Source organism: Hyla sarda, chromosome 5 (genome assembly GCF_029499605.1).
Source record: "Hyla sarda isolate aHylSar1 chromosome 5, aHylSar1.hap1, whole genome shotgun sequence".
Taxonomy (NCBI): domain Eukaryota; kingdom Metazoa; phylum Chordata; class Amphibia; order Anura; family Hylidae; genus Hyla; species Hyla sarda.
The window spans coordinates 95,048,882-95,069,437 of record NC_079193.1 but is presented as its reverse complement, the minus strand read 5'-3'; the positions used below and the strand labels follow the sequence as shown (position 1 = coordinate 95,069,437).

The 20,556-nt window shown below is 41.6% G+C and overlaps 1 protein-coding gene across 4 annotated transcripts in view; it reads left to right on the top strand.

Annotated features, from left to right (window-relative positions):
• The window catches only part of EFHB (EF-hand domain family member B), a 112,101-nt gene that overhangs the window by 77,711 nt on the left and 13,834 nt on the right, over positions 1-20,556 (top strand). For all 4 annotated transcript variants that reach the window (XM_056519956.1, XM_056519955.1, XM_056519953.1 and 1 more), the window contains 6 exons: positions 8,072-8,215; positions 8,637-8,817; positions 12,569-12,679; positions 16,368-16,497; positions 16,826-16,909; positions 20,282-20,349. In XM_056519956.1, coding sequence (XP_056375931.1) covers positions 8,072-8,215; positions 8,637-8,817; positions 12,569-12,679; positions 16,368-16,497; positions 16,826-16,909; positions 20,282-20,349 — 718 coding nt within the window. The remainder of the gene's footprint in view (positions 1-8,071; positions 8,216-8,636; positions 8,818-12,568; positions 12,680-16,367; positions 16,498-16,825; positions 16,910-20,281; positions 20,350-20,556) is intronic.

The window sequence follows — 20,556 nt, the reverse complement described above, 5'->3', positions numbered from 1 at the left end:
GGAATTTTGGAAATTCAGGAATCAGTTTTTCGGCACTTTTACGTGAAAGGAAACCTTTATCAGTATAAATGCGCAGAAACGGCCAAAGTTGTTTAATAGTGTCCAAAGTGGGATTTTTAGTGAGGAGAGAATATACAGCTCTATTATTAAGCTGTCTGAGGGCCTGTTCCCAATAGCACTGCTGGGACATAACTACTGTCGTGCCCCCTTTGTCAGCTTTACAGATTTTTAGGTCACTTCTGTTTTCCAACCTTTCTAGAGCTTGCAGGTCACCCACTCTTATCCACTCTTTTGGGTATATCAAGGATTTTACGTCCTGCAACACTGCCCTCTCGAAGACGTCCAGAGGACTACCCGGGAGGACAGGAGGAACAATCCTAGACTAATTTCCCCCTTTAAAAGTGGACTCCTGCGCAGTGAGAACAACATTCTCGTGTGACATAGTGCCTGTTAGCTCACACAAATCCGATATAACCTGTCTATCTACCTCATTCAAATTATCCACAGGGCTGAAACCCAATTGCCGGACACTCTCCCTCTTAAGCATTAGACACTTCTGTAGGCTTATGACACTTAAAAAACTTATGGAGATTTAATTTCCTGGTGCCCTTAAATAGATCAATTTGGAACTACACAGCATCAAAGGACTGTGTGAGTCCCAAGTTCAAACCTTTGGAAAGGAGAGAGACACATTCAGATGACAATGGGACTTGTGAAATATTAACCACATTAGTCTCTATTACTGGTCTCTCCAGGTCACAGTCTTTCTTTTTCTGTAAGTACCTCTCCGAGGTTCTTGTCCTCTTACACCCCCCTCTCCTAGTCCTCTTTCTAAAGGGGCAGGAGGCTCGCTGTTCTGTGTTGGGTCACTTCTAGGTCTCGTCCGACTGATTGGACTCTGAGCCCGTAGTCCAGAAGTCTGAAACTGGTCATAGACGGGGACGAGAATATCTTCTATTTCCTCTAGCTGTTCTTTTCAGGTTTTTATGCAAAAATGTGGCCATGATCATAATCCAGTTTATCGCGAACAAATTTATCACGTTTTTTTTCTTTGACCTCAGCTTGAGTGACTTGCCTTTTCTTTTCCAACTCAGCATTAAAATGATCAGAATAGGACTGTGAGACTCTCGTTTTGAACATAGTTTGGACCTTGCATAGTTCTCCTATCACTGAACAGTGAGTCTCCTGCCTCTTTAGAAAGAGGACTAGGAGAGGGGGGTGTAAGAGGACGAGAACCTTGGAGAACCTTACAGAAAAAGAAAGACTGTGACCTGGAGAAACCAGTAATAGAGACTATTGTGGTTAATATTTCACAAGTCCCATTGTCATCTGAATGTGTCTCTCTCCTTTCCAAAGGTTTGAACTTGGGACTCACGCAGTCCTTTGACCCTGTGCAGTTCCAAATTGGTCTATTTAAGGGCACCAGGAAGTTAAATCTGCATATGTTTTTTAAGTGCCATAAGCCTACAGAAGTGTCTAATGCTTAAGAGGGAGAGTGTCCGGCCAAAATAGGGCAATTGGGTTTCAGCCCTGTGGATAATTTGAATGAAATAGATAGACAGGTTATATCGGATTTGTGTGGGCTAACAGGCACTGTGTCACACAAGAATGTTGTTCCCACTGCGCAGGAGTCCACTTTTAAAGAGGGAAATTTGTCTAGGTTTGTTCCTCCTGTCCTCCTGAGTAGTCCTCTGGATGTCTTCGAGAGGGCAGTGTTGCAGGACGTAAAATCCTTGATATACCTCAAAAGAGTGGATAACTTGCCCAGTGGTGAACTGCAAGCTCTAGAATGGTTGGAAAACAGGATTGCCCTAAAAATCTGTAAATCTGACAAAGGGGGCGCGACAGTAGTTATGTCCCAGCAGTGCTATCGGGAGGGGCCCTCAGAGAGCTTAATAATAGAGCTGTATATTCACCCCTCACCAAAACTCCCACTTGGGACACTATTAAACAACTTCGGTCGTTTCAGCGCATTTATACTGATAAAGGTTTCCTTTCACGTAAAAGTGCCGAAAAACTGATTCCTGAATTTCCAAAATTCCCCACATGGTATTGCCTCCCTAAGATTCATAAGTTGCAGAGCCGACCCTCGGGTAGACTATTTGTCGCGGAGATCGGCTCTGCGACTGAATCTTTGTCCAAATACGTAGAGTGGCTGTTACATCCCATTTTGCCCTATACCCCCACATATGTCAAAGACACAGGTGATTTGCTGCAACATTTAGATGGAATACTCTGGCAAGATACATTTCAGCTTGCTTTACTAGATATAGAAAGCCTGTTCTGTTTCTCGCTTTGAGAGAAAATAGATTTTTTCTGAATGCAACCCTTTTGATAGGCACAATAAACTACTTCTTTGTTTTGGGAAGGTACAGAGGACACTTTCCAGCAGTTTGTGAAATATCTCAATGAGAACAATAAAGAGAACATGTTATTCACATATTCATTCGGCAGAAACTCTATTGAGTTCCTAGATGTAAATATCACTGCTGTAAATAATGGTTTGGTCACTTCCAATTTCCATAAGCCCACCTCAAAAAACGCCCTCCTCCATTATTCCAGTTCTCACCCCGTACATTGTAAAAATGGTATTTCATACCCTAAATTTTTACGTTTAAAAAGGAATAACACTGGCGAAACTAGGTGTCTACAACAAGCAGAAGATCTTAAAAATAGATTACTTCAGAGAGCGTACCCCAAGAGAAGTAGTGGATGCAGATTTCAAAAAGGCTGCCACTGTCACTAGAAAACAACTTCTTCTCCCGAAATGAAAAAACCTTGGCCCTAGTTTGCCATGTTCCACTTTTTCTTTCGCCAATGAACCGTGTTATTCTTACTAGGGGTGTGAATCGCCAAGAATTTGGCGATTCGATTCGAATCGCGATACCAGTGTGGCGATTCGATATATCCCGATATATCGCGATACCGTCTAGGTGACGATACATCGCGATATATCCCGATACATCGCCCACCTGGGAGCATTCATAGATCCCAATAGACGCCGCTGTCAGCTTTGACAGCGGCGATCTAGTACTCCGGTGCGCACTTTTCTCATGTTATCCCGTCCGGGCTGCAAAATAAAATAAAACGCACTTTATCTTACCTGCCAACGAGCCCCCGGAGCTCCGGTACAGGTGTTGGGTCCCCGGGCTGTATTCTTCTTACTTCCTGTTAGTCCGGCACGTCACATGGAGCTTCAGCCTATCACCAGCGGAGGCGGGACATCGCTGCGGCCAGTGATAGGCTGAAGCTCCATGTGACGTGCCGGACTAACAGGAAGTAAGAAGAATACAGCCCGGGGACCCAACACCTGTACCGGAGCTCCGGGGGCTCGTTGACAGGTAAGATAAAGTGCGTTTTATTTTATTTTGCAGCCCGGACGGGATAACATAAGAAAAGTGCGCACCGGATACTCCTTTAATAGCCAGCCGCGGCGATTGCCGCATGCTGGCTATTAGCGGCGGCCCCCGGCTACTGAAATCAGCCGGGGGTCGCATAGTACGGAGTGGGCACGAGTCGGAGCCCGCTCCATACACCCAGAGCGCCACCGTGTCAGATCCGGCCTGCCCCGCTCCACAAATGTGGAACTTTTATCTCCTGATGCCCAGGACATGCTGTTCCAGGCGTCCGCAGATAAAAATTCCACATCCCTAAAAGAATCGATTCAAAAATATTTTGAATCGATTCTGTATCGGCAAATGAAAAAATCGCGATTATCGCGAGAATCGATTTTTTCTTACATCCCTATGCTGAAGCATTGGTGCATATTGGAATCAGATCCTGATTTAAGAGACCTGACTAAATCAAAACCACTGATTGCTCATAGAAAAAATATTACAGTAGGTGAGAGAATAAAAATGAAACCAAATTCACTAGAGAATAAACAAGAGACCTGGTTGTCCCAATTAACCCCTAAAGACAATAAACCCTGTGGCAATTGCTCTTTTTGTTCATTGAATATAAATAGCAAAGTTGTCTTTTTAGAAGGCATAGAACATGTGATTCCGTGTCTCATCACTTGTCGAACCACCTTTGTGGTATATGCCCTTATCTGTCCCTATGGACTTTACTACATAGGGAAGACAAAAAGATATGTTCGCTGTTGTACCTCTTGGATTAAAGAGAAATTTATCTGCAGCACGGTGAGTTGTCGAGTCTTTTTTCTTCTTGCATTGCATTGAATGGACTTGAATGGATATACTTGTAGAGCCACCTGAGTCTGCACGTGTGGATTCTGGGCTGTATCTGTCGTCTGCCCTATACATTAGCTTAGTTATATTCGGTAGTGCCAGATACCATATATTCTTCTTCATTATCTTAATTTTATAGAAGATTGCACTTGGTGCTGCAGCTGATTCCATTCATTTAAATGGGACTACGTTGCAGTATCCTGCACAACCACTGGTACAGAAGTGGGTGCAGGGTTTGCAGGACTGTATTGGCCCTTTCAGGGTTGTAACTGGAGGTTCAGAAGGCAGGACCCTCACCAATCAAACACTGATGTCCAAAAAATAGCAAACGAATGTTCTTAATTCTAAGCCAAGTTGGTTTTAGCCGTGTGCTTACCTTAGAAGTCGTACATTTATGAGTTAAAGTGGCCATTTACATACATTTTAGGGAATCTGTCAGAGTCTGTTTAAAGGGAAACTGTCTGCTCAATTAGCTAAATGAGTAAAATTGCCTTTTTCTTTATTGCTGGGCCTCTCATGTGCCACTGCCTGGTTCGCTTCTTTATTTGTCTAACCTCCCAGACCTTCCTTGGTTGATATAAAGGGTTGTATGTCAGTCAGTCAAGAAGTGGGTAGGAGGTGATGTTAAGTGAGAAAGAAGCTCGACTCTGCCTCTTTGACACTTGGCTGAGAAACAAATGACTATTTTAAAAGTTGTCAACCACCATCAGCTCCAGGAAAAGTACATTTCACTTGTAACATTTGTACCTGGCTAGGTTTTGCATGTTGCACTCAGATTAGTTAGGAGTTAAAGACCCGGGCCAATCAGCGACTGAGGCAGGGTATTTATTTTCCTCCTAAGCCTTCTTGGTTTGCTTTTGATTGGCTTGACTTTTATCTTGTCTCAGTTCTGACTTGTTTGTTTGATTTTGCCATGGCTTTGCAGTTCTAACCTGTTTTTCTAGTTTTTAGCCTTGTCCTTACTGTAATGTGATCTGTCTGTACATAGTCAGTTTTATCCTGTCTAGTTTGTGTCTGTTACTTGAACCTGTATCCTGACTTGTATTTTGACCTGTTTGTGTTTTGTACTTTTCCAAGGCACAGGTCTTGATCCATTGCCTTTCCTACTTTGACCCTTACCTTGTGTGTTGTAATTCTGTGTAGTCTTGTTTGATCCTGAACCTGTTATTTCTCTTTGGTATAGTATAGTGAACCTGTTCACTCACCTTCATTCCTGGTAAACCTGCCACTATATCTTCCTAGAAACCAGTTTGTCATTACTCTCATACCTGCCATATTACTTAGGTCCTAAACCTATTAGCCAGTACTCTATTTACCTTTTGTTATATCTTCCTGATTTCTGTTTGTTACTACTTTGCATACCTGCTGATATGCATTACCATGGTTCCCTGTTAGTTTGGCCTTTTTTCCCTGACCTCTGTTGATTCTTGTGACTTGGTATGTCCTTGCACCTTATAGTATGGATCCGCTTTCTAGGGCAGATACGCAAGTAGGCAGGCAAAGTGGTCCTGGATGAGCTTAGGGCTGCACTATTCCCTGCTCTATGTGACATAACTTTTATACCCTAACAACTATCCAACAGTTTCTGCAGCTCTAGCAGCAAATGGAGCTGATAGATTAGATTTGATTTAAAGGACATGTCCGGTGCGCACTTTTCTCATTTTATCCGGACCGGGCTGCAAAAAAAAAGAAAACAAACTTTCTCTTACCTGCCAACGAGCCCCCGGAGCTCCGGTACACTCCGGTACAGGTGTACGGTCCCCAGGCTGTATTCTTCTTACTTCCTGTTAGCCCAGGACGTCACACAGAGCTTCAGCCTATCACCAGCCGAGGCGGGACATCGCTGCGGCCGCTGATAGGCTGAAGCTCCGTGTGACGTGCCGGGCTAACAGGAAGTAAGAAGACTACAGCCCGGGGACCGTAAGCCTGTACCGGAGTGTACCAGAGTTCCGGGGGCTCGTTGGCAGGTAAGAGAAAGTTTGTTTTCTTTTATTTTGCAGCCCGGACGGGATAACAGGAGAAAAATGCGCGCCGGACATGTCCTTTAATTTAACCTTAAAAACTCCTTGTTTCAACTTAATATTATGATTAGTCATGTAGTTAAAGCCACTGCCCCCACTTTAGTTAGTTACAGTGGGGAAAGAAAGTATTTAGTCAGCCACCAATTGTGCAAGTTCTCCCACTTAAAAAGGCCTGCAATTTTCATCATAGGTATACCTCAACTATGAGAGACATAATGAGAAAAAAAAAATCCATAAAATCACATTGTCTGATTTTTAAAGAATTTATTTGTAAATTATGGTGGAATATAAGTATTTGGTCACCTACAAACAATCAAGATTTCTGGCTCTAACAGACCTGTAACTTCTTCTTTAAGGGTCTCCTCTGTCCTCCACTTGTTACCTGTATTACTGGCACTTGTTTGAACTTGTTATCAGTATAAAAGAGACCTGTCCACAACCTTAAACAGTCACACTCCAAACTCCACTATGGCCAAGACCAAAGAGCTGTCGAAGGACACCAGAAACAAAATTGTAGACCTGCACCACACTGAGAAGACTGAATCTGCAATAGGCAAGCTTGGTGTGAAGAAATCAACTGTGGGAGCAATTATTAGAAAATGGAAGGCATACAAGACCACTGATAATCTCCCTTGATCCCTTGGTGTCAAAATAATCACAAGAACAATGAGAAAAAATCCCAGAACCACACATGGGACCTAGTGAATGACCTGCAGAGAGTTGGGACCAAAGTAACAAAGGCTACCATCAGTAACACACTACACCGCCAGGGACTCAAATCATGCAGTGCCAGACATGTCCCCCTGCTTAAGCCAGTACATGCCTGAGCCTGTCTGAAGTTTGCTAAAGAGCATTTAGATGATCCAGAAGAGTATTGGGAGAATGTCATATGGTCAGATGAAACCAAAGTAGAACTTTTTGGTAAAAACTCAACTCATTGTGTTTGGAGGAGAAAGAATGCTGAGCTGTGAAGCATGGGGGTGGAAACATAATGCTTTGGGGCTGTTTTTCTGCTAAGGGACCTGATCCCTGTAAAGGAAAGAATGAATGGGGCCATGTCTCATGAGATTTTGAGTTAAACCTCCTTCCATCAGAAGGGCTTTGAAGATGAAATGTGGCTGGGTCTTTCAGCATGACAATGATCCCAAACACACCACTCAGGCAACGAAGGAGTGGCTTCATAAGAAGCATTTCATGGTCCTGGAGTGGCCTAGCCAGTCTCCAGCTCTCAACCCCATAGAAAACCTTTGGAGGGAGTTGAAAGTCTGTGTTGCCCAGCGACAGCCCCAAAACATCGCTGCTCTAGAGGAGATCTGCATGGAGGAATGGGCCAAAATACCAGCAACAGTGTGAAAACCTTGTGAAGACTTACAGAAAACTTTTGACCTCTGTCATTGCCAACAAAGGGTATATAACAAAGTATTGAGATTCACTTTTGTTATTGACCAAATACTTATTTTCCACCATAATTTGCAAATACATTCTTTAAAAATCAGACAATGTGATTTTATGGATTTGTTACCCCTCATTATGTCTCTCATATTTGAGGTATACCTATGATGACAATAACAGGCCTCTCTTATCTTTTTAAGAACTTGCACAATTGTTGGCTGACTAAATACTTTTTGCCCCACTGTAAATTAGGCAATGGCCTCTGACTTTCAATGGCTACTTTCAATTATAATTTTTAATTTCTACATCTGTAAAGGGAAGCGGCATCTAGAAGTAAAAGTTAACAGCACAATGTTTCAGAGGCCATCACAGGTTCTCATGAAACAAATTAATATCTTAACGGTTTTGTTGATTTTGTTGTTGTTGTCATTTTAACATCTTTTCACTACTTTATTTATTTTTGTTTAGCCTTCTACTCCTCCTGTTGTACAAAAGTTTCTTAACTCAAGACGCCCCAATCCAGGTGTACGGACAGTTTTCTATGGCAAAGCTAATGACCCTAGGAAGGAAAACTATATTATTCATGGTGTGAGCACTCGTCCTTCTTTAAGTGTAAGTAGCTGTCACGACATTATATATATATACATATATATATATATATATATATAAATTGACACAATAACAACCAAACGAAACAATGTTTTCTCAATTTTTTATCCTAATAATTTATTTTAATCTCATATAAAATTTGTAGGTTGTATTGCTATCATTGTTAATGTAACAGTATATGTAAAGAGAAAAACGAACAAACAGGGACACTACCTGGTGCTGTTACCTTTGGACAGATAATCGTTGGTATTAGCAAATAGGCTGCTTACCTTGTGGTGTAGAGAGCAGGGCACAACACCTATTAGAACATGTAGTTTTACTTATTATCTCCATCGGCTGTCTGCCAATGTGTAAGCACCGGAGAACCCCTTTAATGTAACTTTGAAATAATATTTTTTCATTTTATTTTTTTTTTACAATTTAGGCTGGTTCATTGATAAATGTGCCATTAAAAACACTGTTCCAACAAAAACTACTGGAGAAGAAAGAATCACTATATTCCATTGCCAGGCGGACTCCTCTTGGGAAATCTCATGATCAAGCAGCAGCATTCCCAACTAACATCAACTTTAATGAAACTACATTTGGGCAAAAATGTCCACGCAGTTAGTAACACTTTTACTTTATCTTTAGAAGTATATAGTTAAGATTATATTGTACTTATTTATTTATAATTATGTTATGTGTAACATTCACGTTTCAGAAGACAGGAACCCCAGTGGATGTGGATCCGCTTGACCTGTGTGGCAGATGACTCAGACCGTACCAGGGAGCGGAGTCTAAGGTGGCGCTGGTCTTCACCAGAGCCAGCCGCAAAGTGGGATGGACTTGCTGCGGCAGGCGGCACCCAGGTCGCTACCCCTAGCACAGCTCGACCACACAGGCAGCTGAGGAGATGCTAGGCACAGAAGGGATAAGGCAGCTCGTAGTCAGGATAGCAGAAGGTCACGGCAGGTGGCACAGTAGCGTAGTCAGGATGTAGCAGGAGGTCAGTAGGCAGGTGGCAGAGGAGCAAGGTCAAGTCACAGAGCAAAGGATCAGATACACGGCAAGGCAAATCTCAGAAATGCTTTCTCTCAGGCACAAGGCAACAAAGATCCGGCAGGGAAGTGTGGGAGGAGGAGGAATTTATCAATGAGCAACAGGTGTACTGCACTAATGGGCGCACTGGCCCTTTAAATCTTAAACTTCCGGCGCCTCCTTTTACGAGTCAGGAAAATTCTGAGAAGGCTCCCAAGATCTCTCCTCAGGACCGTAACCCTCCCAGTCGACCAAAAATAATTGTTTACCTTTTACAGTTTTTATGGCAAGAATCTCTTTAGCCTTGAAGATGTCAGAAGTTGCAGAAAGTTGCTGCGCCTGTCGGGCCAACTGCTGCGACTGACGTACCAGAACGGAGGGAAGATCTGCGACTTCTGGCAGGGGTACCTCAGTGGGATCCATGGCCGGATCTTACTGTAACACTCATGTTTCAGAAGACAGGAACCCCGGTGGATATGGATCCGCTGGATCTGTGTGGCAGATGACTCAAACAGTACCAGGGAGCAGAGTCTAAGGTGCCGCTGGTTTTCACCAGAGCCCGCCACAAAGCAGGATGGACTTGCTGCGGCAGGCGGCACACAGGTCGCTACCCCTGGCATGGCTCGACCACACAGGCGGCTGAGGAGATGCGAGGCACAGGAGGGATAAGGCAACTCGTAGTCAGGATAGCAGAAGGTCAGGGCAGGCGGCACAGTAGCGTAGTCAGGATATAGCAGGAGGTCAGTAGGCAGGCGGCACAGGAGCAAGGTCAGGTCAAAGAGCAAAGGATCAGATACACAGCAAGGCAACTCTCAGGAATGCTTTCTCTAAGGCACAAGGCAACAATTACACTAATGAGCGCACTGGCCCTTTAAATCTTAAAGCTTTGGCGTGTGCGCACCCTAGGGGATGGGGACTCGCGTGCCAGAGCAGAGAGGCAGGGGCAGGAGAAGCACCAGGTGAGTGACGGACTGGGGCTCACATGCGGGCATGTCCCGCGAGGAGAGTCAAATCAAAGCCCCGCCGGCAACAGCAGGTAACGGGACCATGCGCTCACGGCCAGCGTGTGCGGCCAGAGCGCATAACGTAACATTATGTTTCCCTTTTGATTGTTTTGAAACAATTTAGTGCTCATTTGTTAAGAATACAAGTCGTTATGAACATATTCTTAATACATTTCTTCTAGTGGGTTAGACAAAACAAATAGAGAAATCCTTTAAAAATGAAAAAAACTAAAATAGGACATTATTTAGCATTATAAGCAATAACCAATATGGATGTATGAACCATTTAACAACAATTTAAGTTTATAGATTTACAATTTACATATATGACAATATATGAATAAAATCATTAAAAGTTTAGTTACTTTGTAAATGTATTGTGTCATGTAGTCGGTATAATAGACAATATTTAACAGACAAAAACAAATTTGCTAAGGATGCACAGGATTTGAAGCTGCAGTTTTGATGCTGTGTTTAGTCATTCTGTTTACGTAGAATTCTGCAGCATAATATCTGCAGCTTTAAATACTGCACATCAAAAATACACAGGATACTGTACATGTAAATACACCCTTAGGCTACACATCAGCATATATGTTATAGGGCATAATTGGAGCACAAATGTAAAGCAAAATAATGTCCATTTGACAATTGTCTGGGAAGGATATGTTGAAATCGGACAGCTCAAACTGTATTCAAAACTGCAGCCAACTTGGCTTTTCAATGCAATTATGAAAACAAAAAATATACCATAACATATGTAAATTTACAATTAACCCCTTGTTGAGCCATGTCTTACTAGTATGTTACAGTGAGGATTGGAGATGACTCTGATCCCAACCTTTTACAGGGGTTTGCTCCATCTATTCTGCAGATAATGGATATCTATCTAAGGGACCTGAGTCTCCCATTACAATGGAGAGGCGGGTTACATATGCGGGTTGCCAGTCCTTTAATTGTACCTGTCTTAAACAAAACGTTTGATATAATGTAGATAATACTATTATATGTATTTTTGTAAAATACCTTGATTAAAACATTATTATTAGTATATGTTGGGGTGAAAAAAATTCTGTCCCTGCAGCTATTGCCTGTGTGTCTTTATGAGGAGACCAAATACAGAAAGTGGGGCAGGACAAGCAGGGCTCTGTGCAGGCTCCTGGCTTGTCAATCATCCTGAGGTCAGGAGCGTGTCACAAAGCCTCACTGCACAGAGCCCTGCTTGACCTCACTGCACAGAGCCCTGCTTGACCTCACTGAACAGAGCCCTTCTTGACCTCACTGCACAGAACCCTGCTTGTCCTCACTGCACATTGCCCGGCTTGACCTCCCTGCACAGCTTGTCCTCCCTGCACAGAGCCCTGCTTGTCCTCACTGCACAAAGCCCGGCTTGACCTCCCTGCACAGAGCCCTGCTTGACCTCACTGCACAGAGCCCTTGCTTGTCATCAGTACTCAGAGCCCGGCTTGACCTCACTGCACAGAGCCCTGCTTGACCGCACTGCACAGAGCCCTGCTTGTCCAAAAAATTTACTATTTGAGTATTATTGAACATTATGGCTATGAAATTACAAAGCCTAACCAAATTCTAATCACAATACCCTTTTAAGATATAACTTTTATTTATATTAAATTAAAATATCAAAAAAAAATTACTATTTTTATTACTATTATTATTCATTATTATTTTGCCATGGAGAATATATGAAGCTGCCATGTCCATGCGCGAGCTACCAGTCCATTCTAATAGGAGACTCGGGTCCCTGTTCTTGAGATCCTGGGAGCCTCAGCAGTCCTGGGGTAACCCTTATTGGTAACCTTGTTGTTCCAGTTGTTAAGTGAATAAAAAAAAGAAAAAATCAGGGAAAAATCACACAATCTTATTTGGTTGTCTTGCGTTGCAGTTGGCTGTATGGAGTAACTACTTCAGAAATACTGCTGTTAACCTGCATTTTTTGAATACTTGCCAGGCAGTGGGAGGTGAAGTGCACAGCTGCGCTCTTCTCCCTTCTAGTTCTAATTATTGGTGGGGATCAAAACTGATCATGTCTGTGACATGTCAAAAGTTTTTTTTTTTTTTTTTTTTTACAAATAACAGGGATATTCTTTAGTTTATTTTATAGCAAAATTTTAGCTAGGCAGATGAACTATATCCAAGTCCATATTTACCAACTTATCAAATTATTGTCGAGATTATGATCCCGCTGTGTTGCTGTGTTTAGAGATGTGATTTTATGGCCAGGATTAATGTCATATATACCGATGTAATTCTAGTGTAGTGATAATAAAATCTTAATTAATTGCAGAAAATATTTCCCTTGTTTTGCATTAAGGTTTATCAGCAGATGTTCTTATTAATCCTTCTAAAAGCTTGCAAGAAATAGAGGAAGAATCATGCAAAGGACATGATCTTTATGTGGTTACCCATAATGATTATGATGTTGGTGAGTACATAATATAGCCCATTACTACGACTTTAATAGAACTTAAGACTTGCTATAATACAGTTACTGTGCTATATTAACCCCTTAAGGATGCAGAGTTTTTCCGTTTTTGCATTTTCATTTTTTCCTCATCACCTTCTAAAAATCATAACGCTTTCAATTTTGCACCTGAAATTCCATATTATGGCTTATTTTTTGCTCCACCAATTCTACTTTGCAGTGACATTAGTAATTTTGCCAAAAAATAACATTTATTGTGCGACAAAATGGAAGACAAAATACCATTTTGTAACCTTTGGGGGCTTCCGTTTCTATGCAGTGCATTTTTCAGTAAAAATGACACCTTATCTTTATTCAATAGGTCCATATGGTTAAAATAATACCCTACTTATATAGGTTTGATTTTGTATTACTTCTGAAAAAAATTATAACTACATGCAGGAAAATTTAAATGTTTAAAATTGTCATTTTCTGACCCCTATAACTTTTTTATTTTTCCACGTATGGGTCGGTATGCAAGCTAATTTTTTGCGCCATGATCTGAAGTTTTTATCGGCATAATTTTTGTATTGATCAGACTTTTTGATCGCTTTTTATTCATTATATAAATTTTCATATATAAAATTTTCATTATATAAAAAGTGACCAAAAATACGTTATTTTGGACTTTGGAATTTTTTTCGTGTACGCCATTGACCGTGCGGTTTAACCCCTTAAAGGACATCTGCAGCGTGATTAACACTTATCCCCTATCCACAGGATAGGGGATAAGTGCTTGATCGCGGGGGGTCCGACCACTGGGACCCTCTGTGATCTCCTGTACGGGGCCGCGGCTGTCCCGTGCAGGGGGCGTGCCAGCCGCAGCATGACGTTGCGGCCGGCACACCTCCTCCATACATCTCTATGGGAGAGGCGGAGAGGCAGCGTTTGTGCCTCCCCGCTTCCCCCAATAGAACTGCTAATAGCGCGTGGCACTGATCGCAGTGCCGCGCGCTATTAACCCTATAGCCGCGCTAAAGTGTCGGTTAGCTCAGGGAGCTGTTCGGGATTGCCGCGGTGAAATCGCGGCATCCCGAACAGCTGTACTACAGGAGGAAGGTCTCTTACCTTCCTTCCTGCAGTCCGTTCGCCGATTGAATGCTTCAAGCCTGAGATTCAGGCTTGAGCAATCAATCGCCGAAAACACTGATCAATGCATCCCTATGGAGATGCATTGAACACTGTTAAAGATCAGTAAATGCAATGTTATAGCCTCCTATGGGGGCTATAATATTGCAAAAGAAAAGTGTAAAAAAATCATTAACCCTTTGAATTATCCCCTCCCCTAATAAAAGTTTGAATCACCCGGCATTTACAATAATAAAAAAAAAAAAAAAAAACTGTGTAAATAAAAACAAAAATAAACATATGTGGTATCGCCGCGTGTGGAAATGTCCAAATTAAAAAAATATATACTGCTAATTAAACCGCATGGTCAATGGCGCACGCGCAAAAAAATTCCAAAGTCCAAAATAGCGTATTTTTGGTCACTTTTTATATCGCGTGATTGATCGGTCTGGACAACTGATAAATCTCTGAGCCTGCTGGGAAGTGATCGGGCAAGTCGGGGTCCCTTGCCTGTCCATCAGGGGAGGCGGGGGTCCCTGGCATCGATGTGGAGGGTCCCTGGAGTCGGCGGCGTTTGCTGAGGTTCCCGGGCGGCGGCAGCAGCAGTGTCCTCAGTGGCTGTAGCAGGACAGCAGGAGGTGAGTTGTTTGCCTCCTGCTGTTGCTAAGCAACAACTCCCAGCATGCACAGCCAAAGTGCATGCTGGGAGTTGTAGTTTTGCAACAGCTGGTGGCAAAACTACAACTCCCAACAGCTGGTGGCAAAACTACAACTCCTGTTTTTGCATGCTGGGGGTTGTAGTTATGCAACAACTGGAGGCACATTTTTTTCTATGAAAAAGTGTGCCTCCAGTTGTTGCATAACTGTAACAACCAGCATGCACAAACAGCAAAAGGGCATGTTGGACAATGTAGTAGTGTGCCTCCAGCTGTTGCATAACTACAGCTCCCAGCATTCCCTTCAGCTGTGAATGCATGCTGAAGGCACACTGGTTGCGAAACACAGAGTTTGTTACCTAACTCCGTGTTTTGCAACCAGTGTGCCTCCAGCTTTTTGCAAACTACAACTCCCAGCATGCACTGACAGCCAAAGGGCATGCTGGGAGTTGTAGTTTTGCAACAGGTGGAGGTTTGCCTACCCCCCCCCCATGTGAATGAGCTGTGGCAAACTTTCCGCCACTGCTGAAACTCCCAGCGGGAAACTCGCTGTACACCCCCGCCCGTGTGAATGTACTCTAAAAATACTACACTACACTACACCTACACAAAATAACAAAACACTACATATACACATACCCCTACACAGTTAACCCCCCCCCCCCCCCAATAATAAAAAAAAGTCTCGTACGGCACTGTTTCCAACAACTCCCAGTATTGCCGGACAGCCACTGACTGTCAAGGCATGCTGGGAGTTTTGAAACAGCTGGAGACACCCTGTTTGGGAAACACTGCCGTAGGGTATTTTGGTGGTGGATGCAAATCCCCAATTTAGGCCCCAAATGCGCATGGCGCTCTCTCGCTTTGAAGCCCTGTCGTATTTCAAGGCAACAGTTTAGTGCCACATATGGGGTATTTCCGTTCCCGGTAGAAATTGCATTACAAACTTTGGGGGGCTTTTTCTCCTTTTACCCTTTTATGAAAAGGTAAAGTTGGGGTCTACAACAGCAAGTTAGTGTAATATATATATATCTTTTTTTACACTAACATGCTGGTGCCCCATACTTTTCATTTTCACAAGCGGTAAAAGGAAAGAAAGACCCCCATAATTTGTAACACAATTTCTCCTGAGTACGGTAATACCCCATATGTGGACGCAAAGTGCTCTGCGGGCGCACAACATGGCTCAGAAGTGAGAGTGCACCATGTACATTTGAGGTCTAAATTGGTGATTTGCACAGGGGTGGCTGATTTTACAGAGGTTCTGACATAAATGCAAAACAATAAATATCCACATGTGACCCCATTTTGGAAACAACACCCCTCACGGAACATAACAAGGGGTATAGTGAGCCTTAGCACCCCACAGGTATTTGCCGAATTTTCGTTAAATTCGAAATGAAAATGAAAAAAAAAAAAAATTTTCACTAAAATGCTGGAGTTACCCTACATTTTTCATTTTCACAAATGAAAATAGGGAAAAAAAAGTCCCCCAAAATTTGTAGCCCCATTTCTTCACTGCCGGTGAACTACAATGCTCAGAAGAAAACGAGCGCCATTGGGCTTTTGGAGAGAGAATGTGTCTGAAATTGTAGGCCATGTGTGTTTACAAAGCCTCCATGGTGCCAGAACAGTAAGACCCCACAACACATGTGACCCCATTTTGAAAACTATACCCCCTACAGAATTTAATAAGGGGTGCAGTGAGCATTTACACCCCACTGGTGTCTGACAGATTTTTGGAACAGTGGTCCGTGAAAATGAAAAATATTATTTTTCATTTGCAAAGCCCACTGTTCCAAAGAACTGTCAAATGCTAGTAGGGTGTAAATGCTCACTGCACCCCTTATTAAATGCTGTGAGGGTTGAATTTTCAGTTTATTTTGTAACTGATTAATTAAGATATTAATATGTTTATATTCTAGGTGAGATAAGAAACAGGAAATATGACTGGACAAAATATAAAAAGGACAATAGGTTTGGAATTGAGACACCTCACTTCAACGATGGCAGAAAAGTTGCACGAAGCTTAAGATGGCTTCAAGGATTTCAAAAGTAGGTATTTCAACATTGAAAAAGTGTATGCATTTTTGGACTTGATTTTCAGTGAAGTTTATCACATGTGGGCAGAATTCATTATGTGTAAAACATTTGTACCAGGCTTGTGTATGGTAAAATAAATAATAGGAAATAGATATATTTTTTCTTGTATTACATCAACAAGCGCTGTTTGTGTAACCTCTCTTTACACTTCCAGGGTTCTGCAGTTTCACAATGAAGATATTAGATCTTCTTCTATGAAAACCATTGAACATATTTCTTAAAAATAAAACACATCAAAATGATTCATTAGCAAATGACTAATTGAAAATGTTTGTGTTAGGAATAATGAAGCCACCATAGTTTCAAAGAGAGTTGATGATTTCCGGGAGCGCTCACAACATCAACTTGGGAAAGTTTTGGACCCGTAAGTACCACCAACTTTTATAATAATCCAACAGATACTTCAAGTGATCTTGAAGTAATGCTATTTAGAAGAAATTTAGTACATCAATAAATATGTGTAGACAGAACGAAAGGTAGTGATGAAGTAAAATCTTCCGTTTTTTGAGGTACTTCTAAAAGTCACATACAAGTGACTACCAGCTTAAAAGCAACAAACTTGGGAGGAGAAAGCAGTGTTAATGCTAGCAACACTTCTACAGAAGTTCCATATCCATTGTCTGTGACTCCACTTCTCTAGGATGTGGAGTCACAGACAATGAATATGTAAATTGAGCCAGTGAAGCCCCACAATTCACTGAATTTAGCAGAGGATCCTCTGGGGGACATATCTCAGGACCTACTTGTCATGAACGGGGTGGACAGGGAGAGTGAGACCTAAGCTGACCCTAGAAAAACTCTCCCTGCCTACTTGCGCATCCACCCTAAACGGTGGATCGACAACTTGGAGCCGATCCCTCCCTGGGCTAAAGTGCAGTGGGTGAAAAAAAAATTAGATGCATAGTCGGTCACAAGCAAAAAACCGAATGGGAAAACTAACAAACAACCAGACAGAAAATATACAGGGAAACAGGGCAGAATGCAGTGTTCATAAACCGATATCCAGATAAACCGCAGATATGATTAAATGAACATGTCTAGGTATGCAACAAGTATACAGCAGAATCCAAGAGATGCAGGGGATGAACGGAAGAACTGAATTCTAAACACCAAACTGATCAGGAATGTAGAACACTGTTCACACTGGGACACAGAACGGAAACAAACTGGACACCCCACTCCACAAAAGGAGTAGACAGCATAATAAAGCCAAATAGACTACTAGCCAGCGGGCACACTCCACCATGTGATCAGGATGCTGACTTAGTAGGAATGCAGTGTGATTCAGCTCACCCTCTCTGTGTCGCACGGACTGGGCGTGGTCCTAGCCTAAAAGAATACAAAGACAAAATGGATTGTCCAGCGCAAGACTCAGGAACGATGCGTATATTCAAAAGCCACGGTGGACATCATACAGACTCAGGTACAGGTGATGTGTTTCGGCCTCACAGAAAGGCCTTAGTCATACCATGATGACTAAGGCCTTTCTTTGAGGCTGAAGCGCGTCACCTGTACCTGAGTCTGTATGATGTCCACCGTGGCTTTTGAATAAACGCATCGTTCCTTGCGCTGGACATTCCATTTTGTCTATATATAGACAAGATTTATATTAGAATTTACTGAGGATAAAAGCTGATCATAGCAGGTCCCTGATTTTAAACCGAAATTAGCCAACTCTATTGAAGCATCAATGCATATTGGACATTCTTATGTGATATATAATTTATTATATTATATATTGTATAATTAACTATTCCATTTATTATGGCAATAGAAGAATGAGTGCACTTTATGTTTATCCATTGTCTTTCTTTTACATCTTGCTTTGGCTCATCGACCCCGTAGTTTTTATGGCACTTCACAATGTATTCCTTATCATCAATGAATTTCTGTTCCATACTTTTAATAGAAGTTGCAGACCACCCCTGTGACTCGAGCAACTGCTACGGAGATAAGTGTCTGAGTTTTCTCTCTTTACAGAAATGTTCGGACTGGAAAGATATCAAAAGGCTCCTTTGAAGTTCGGGAGTTGTTTTCATCACTAAAACTCCACTTGATTTTTGTAATTTCACAGACGTTCAGAGATAACGCAGCCCCACATATAGCCGTGCACATATATATCCCCCTGGGCATTTTTAGTAATATTTATCAGTACCAACCACATATGACTTGTTGAATACAATTTTGCATATATATTGAATGTTTAATGTAAATTGATAAGCAGTAAATAATTGATAATAGGTAATAGTGTTCATTAGTTTAATTACAGTTTTCTAGATTAAAAAACAATATTTAGAACTGTAAAACTTAAACAGGTATTATGGTACACAGCTTCATGTACAACAAAGGAACACAAGGGTATTGTATCTAATGTAGCAACAGTTTAGTAACCAAAATTTACAAAATACAGGATTAGGATCATTTTCTTTCCCGTGCCCTAGTCCTACTCACACAGCTAATCTGCAACTGATTTTAAACACCAATAGGGTGGATTTATTTAGGCTTGTATGCCAGTTTTTTGCGAAAAGAAGCCTCACTTTTCTGTGTTTTCGTGCCTTTTGCACCTCCTTTTCTGAAGGGTGTGGCTTTGGTATAAAAGGAACACATTTCAAGTGTAGTAAGTTTCTAGCCCCAGGAATTATATGTGACTTTTAAAAGAAATTCCTAAATGTTTGTGCCGTTCTACTCCACTCAATAGATGGCATAGAAACCTCACAATTTAACATTCATTGTGAGAAAATTTGACACAATTCAAACTGGCATATCTGACATTGTAAATGCATTTTTCGGGGGCATTTTTATGTGTTATTTACTATTTTTCCACATGTTTGCGAAATTTCAGCACAGTAATTTATGCCTCGGCTTTTTTGTGTGGCCAAAAATTTTGCCAGAAAGGTGCCCTTTTCTTTAGTAAATTGGTTGGTAAAACATACATCCTTATAGCCATGCCCCCTTCTACTGAGGCCATCCCCTTTTCTGAAAAAGTTAGCTGTTAAACTATGGCTGTTAAAAAACCCAGAAGATGTTTTTTTTTCAAATTGCGGCCAAAAACTTTCTGGACCATAAATTCCTAATGGTTTTAATGATCTCCAGTATTTAGTAGAAACCTTTCTTGGTTACAGTGGCTAAAAGTCGGTCTTGTTATCTCAGTCACTGAGGTGTCTGGCTTTTTACAAGACACAGCTTTAATAACTGTAAGACACTTACAGGAAAGGGACGACACTCCTGCTCCCGCTTCTGGCTCCAAGCACCCAACCCCTCACATAAATCATGAGTTTTGAGATTTCTTTCTTCACTCCAATAACTATAAGGGCCTGATCACACTACAGAATTTTTAGCAGCTTCCTCTGGAATCGGCGCTTAATGTCCTGCTACAGCACAATGACAGGACAATTTCAACGGATACTTTGAAAGATTGAACATTTTCCGCTACCGAACATCCATAGTGTGAACCGAGCAGCAGAATCTCATTATGATCAAAATGGATTCTGCTGCAAGTGTGAACGGTCCCTAACTATAATAAGCCAGACATTTGTGTATCTATCACCGTGAAAGTAAGGGAACATTGCCAATGGATGACTGCAAGAACAGATCTTAACAACCTTGACAATGAATATATACGTATAGGGACTATTTAAAATACCAATATAATCTAAAATGTCCTTTATAAAAATGAAACCATTGATACATCTTTGATATTTTTACTCTTGACTGTGTACTTTTATATTCTTTGCAGGATTGCAGATACTTTGAACGTTTCTTCTGATCATACTTTTGGTATTCTGTATCAACCTGAAAAATACGGTAAGAATTCCTTTTAATAATTGTGAAAATATTATTTTACATTTTCCATCCTTTTTAGATGTGTTTTAGTAATCTTGAGTGACCAAGTGCTAAGTCTGAGTACTGTACTTTCCACATTACATTAGAATGTACACATTCAGACAACAGGCTTTCTATGCAACTTTAAGAGGTTCTCAGGGACCAACAAATACAATTTATTGAAGTGAA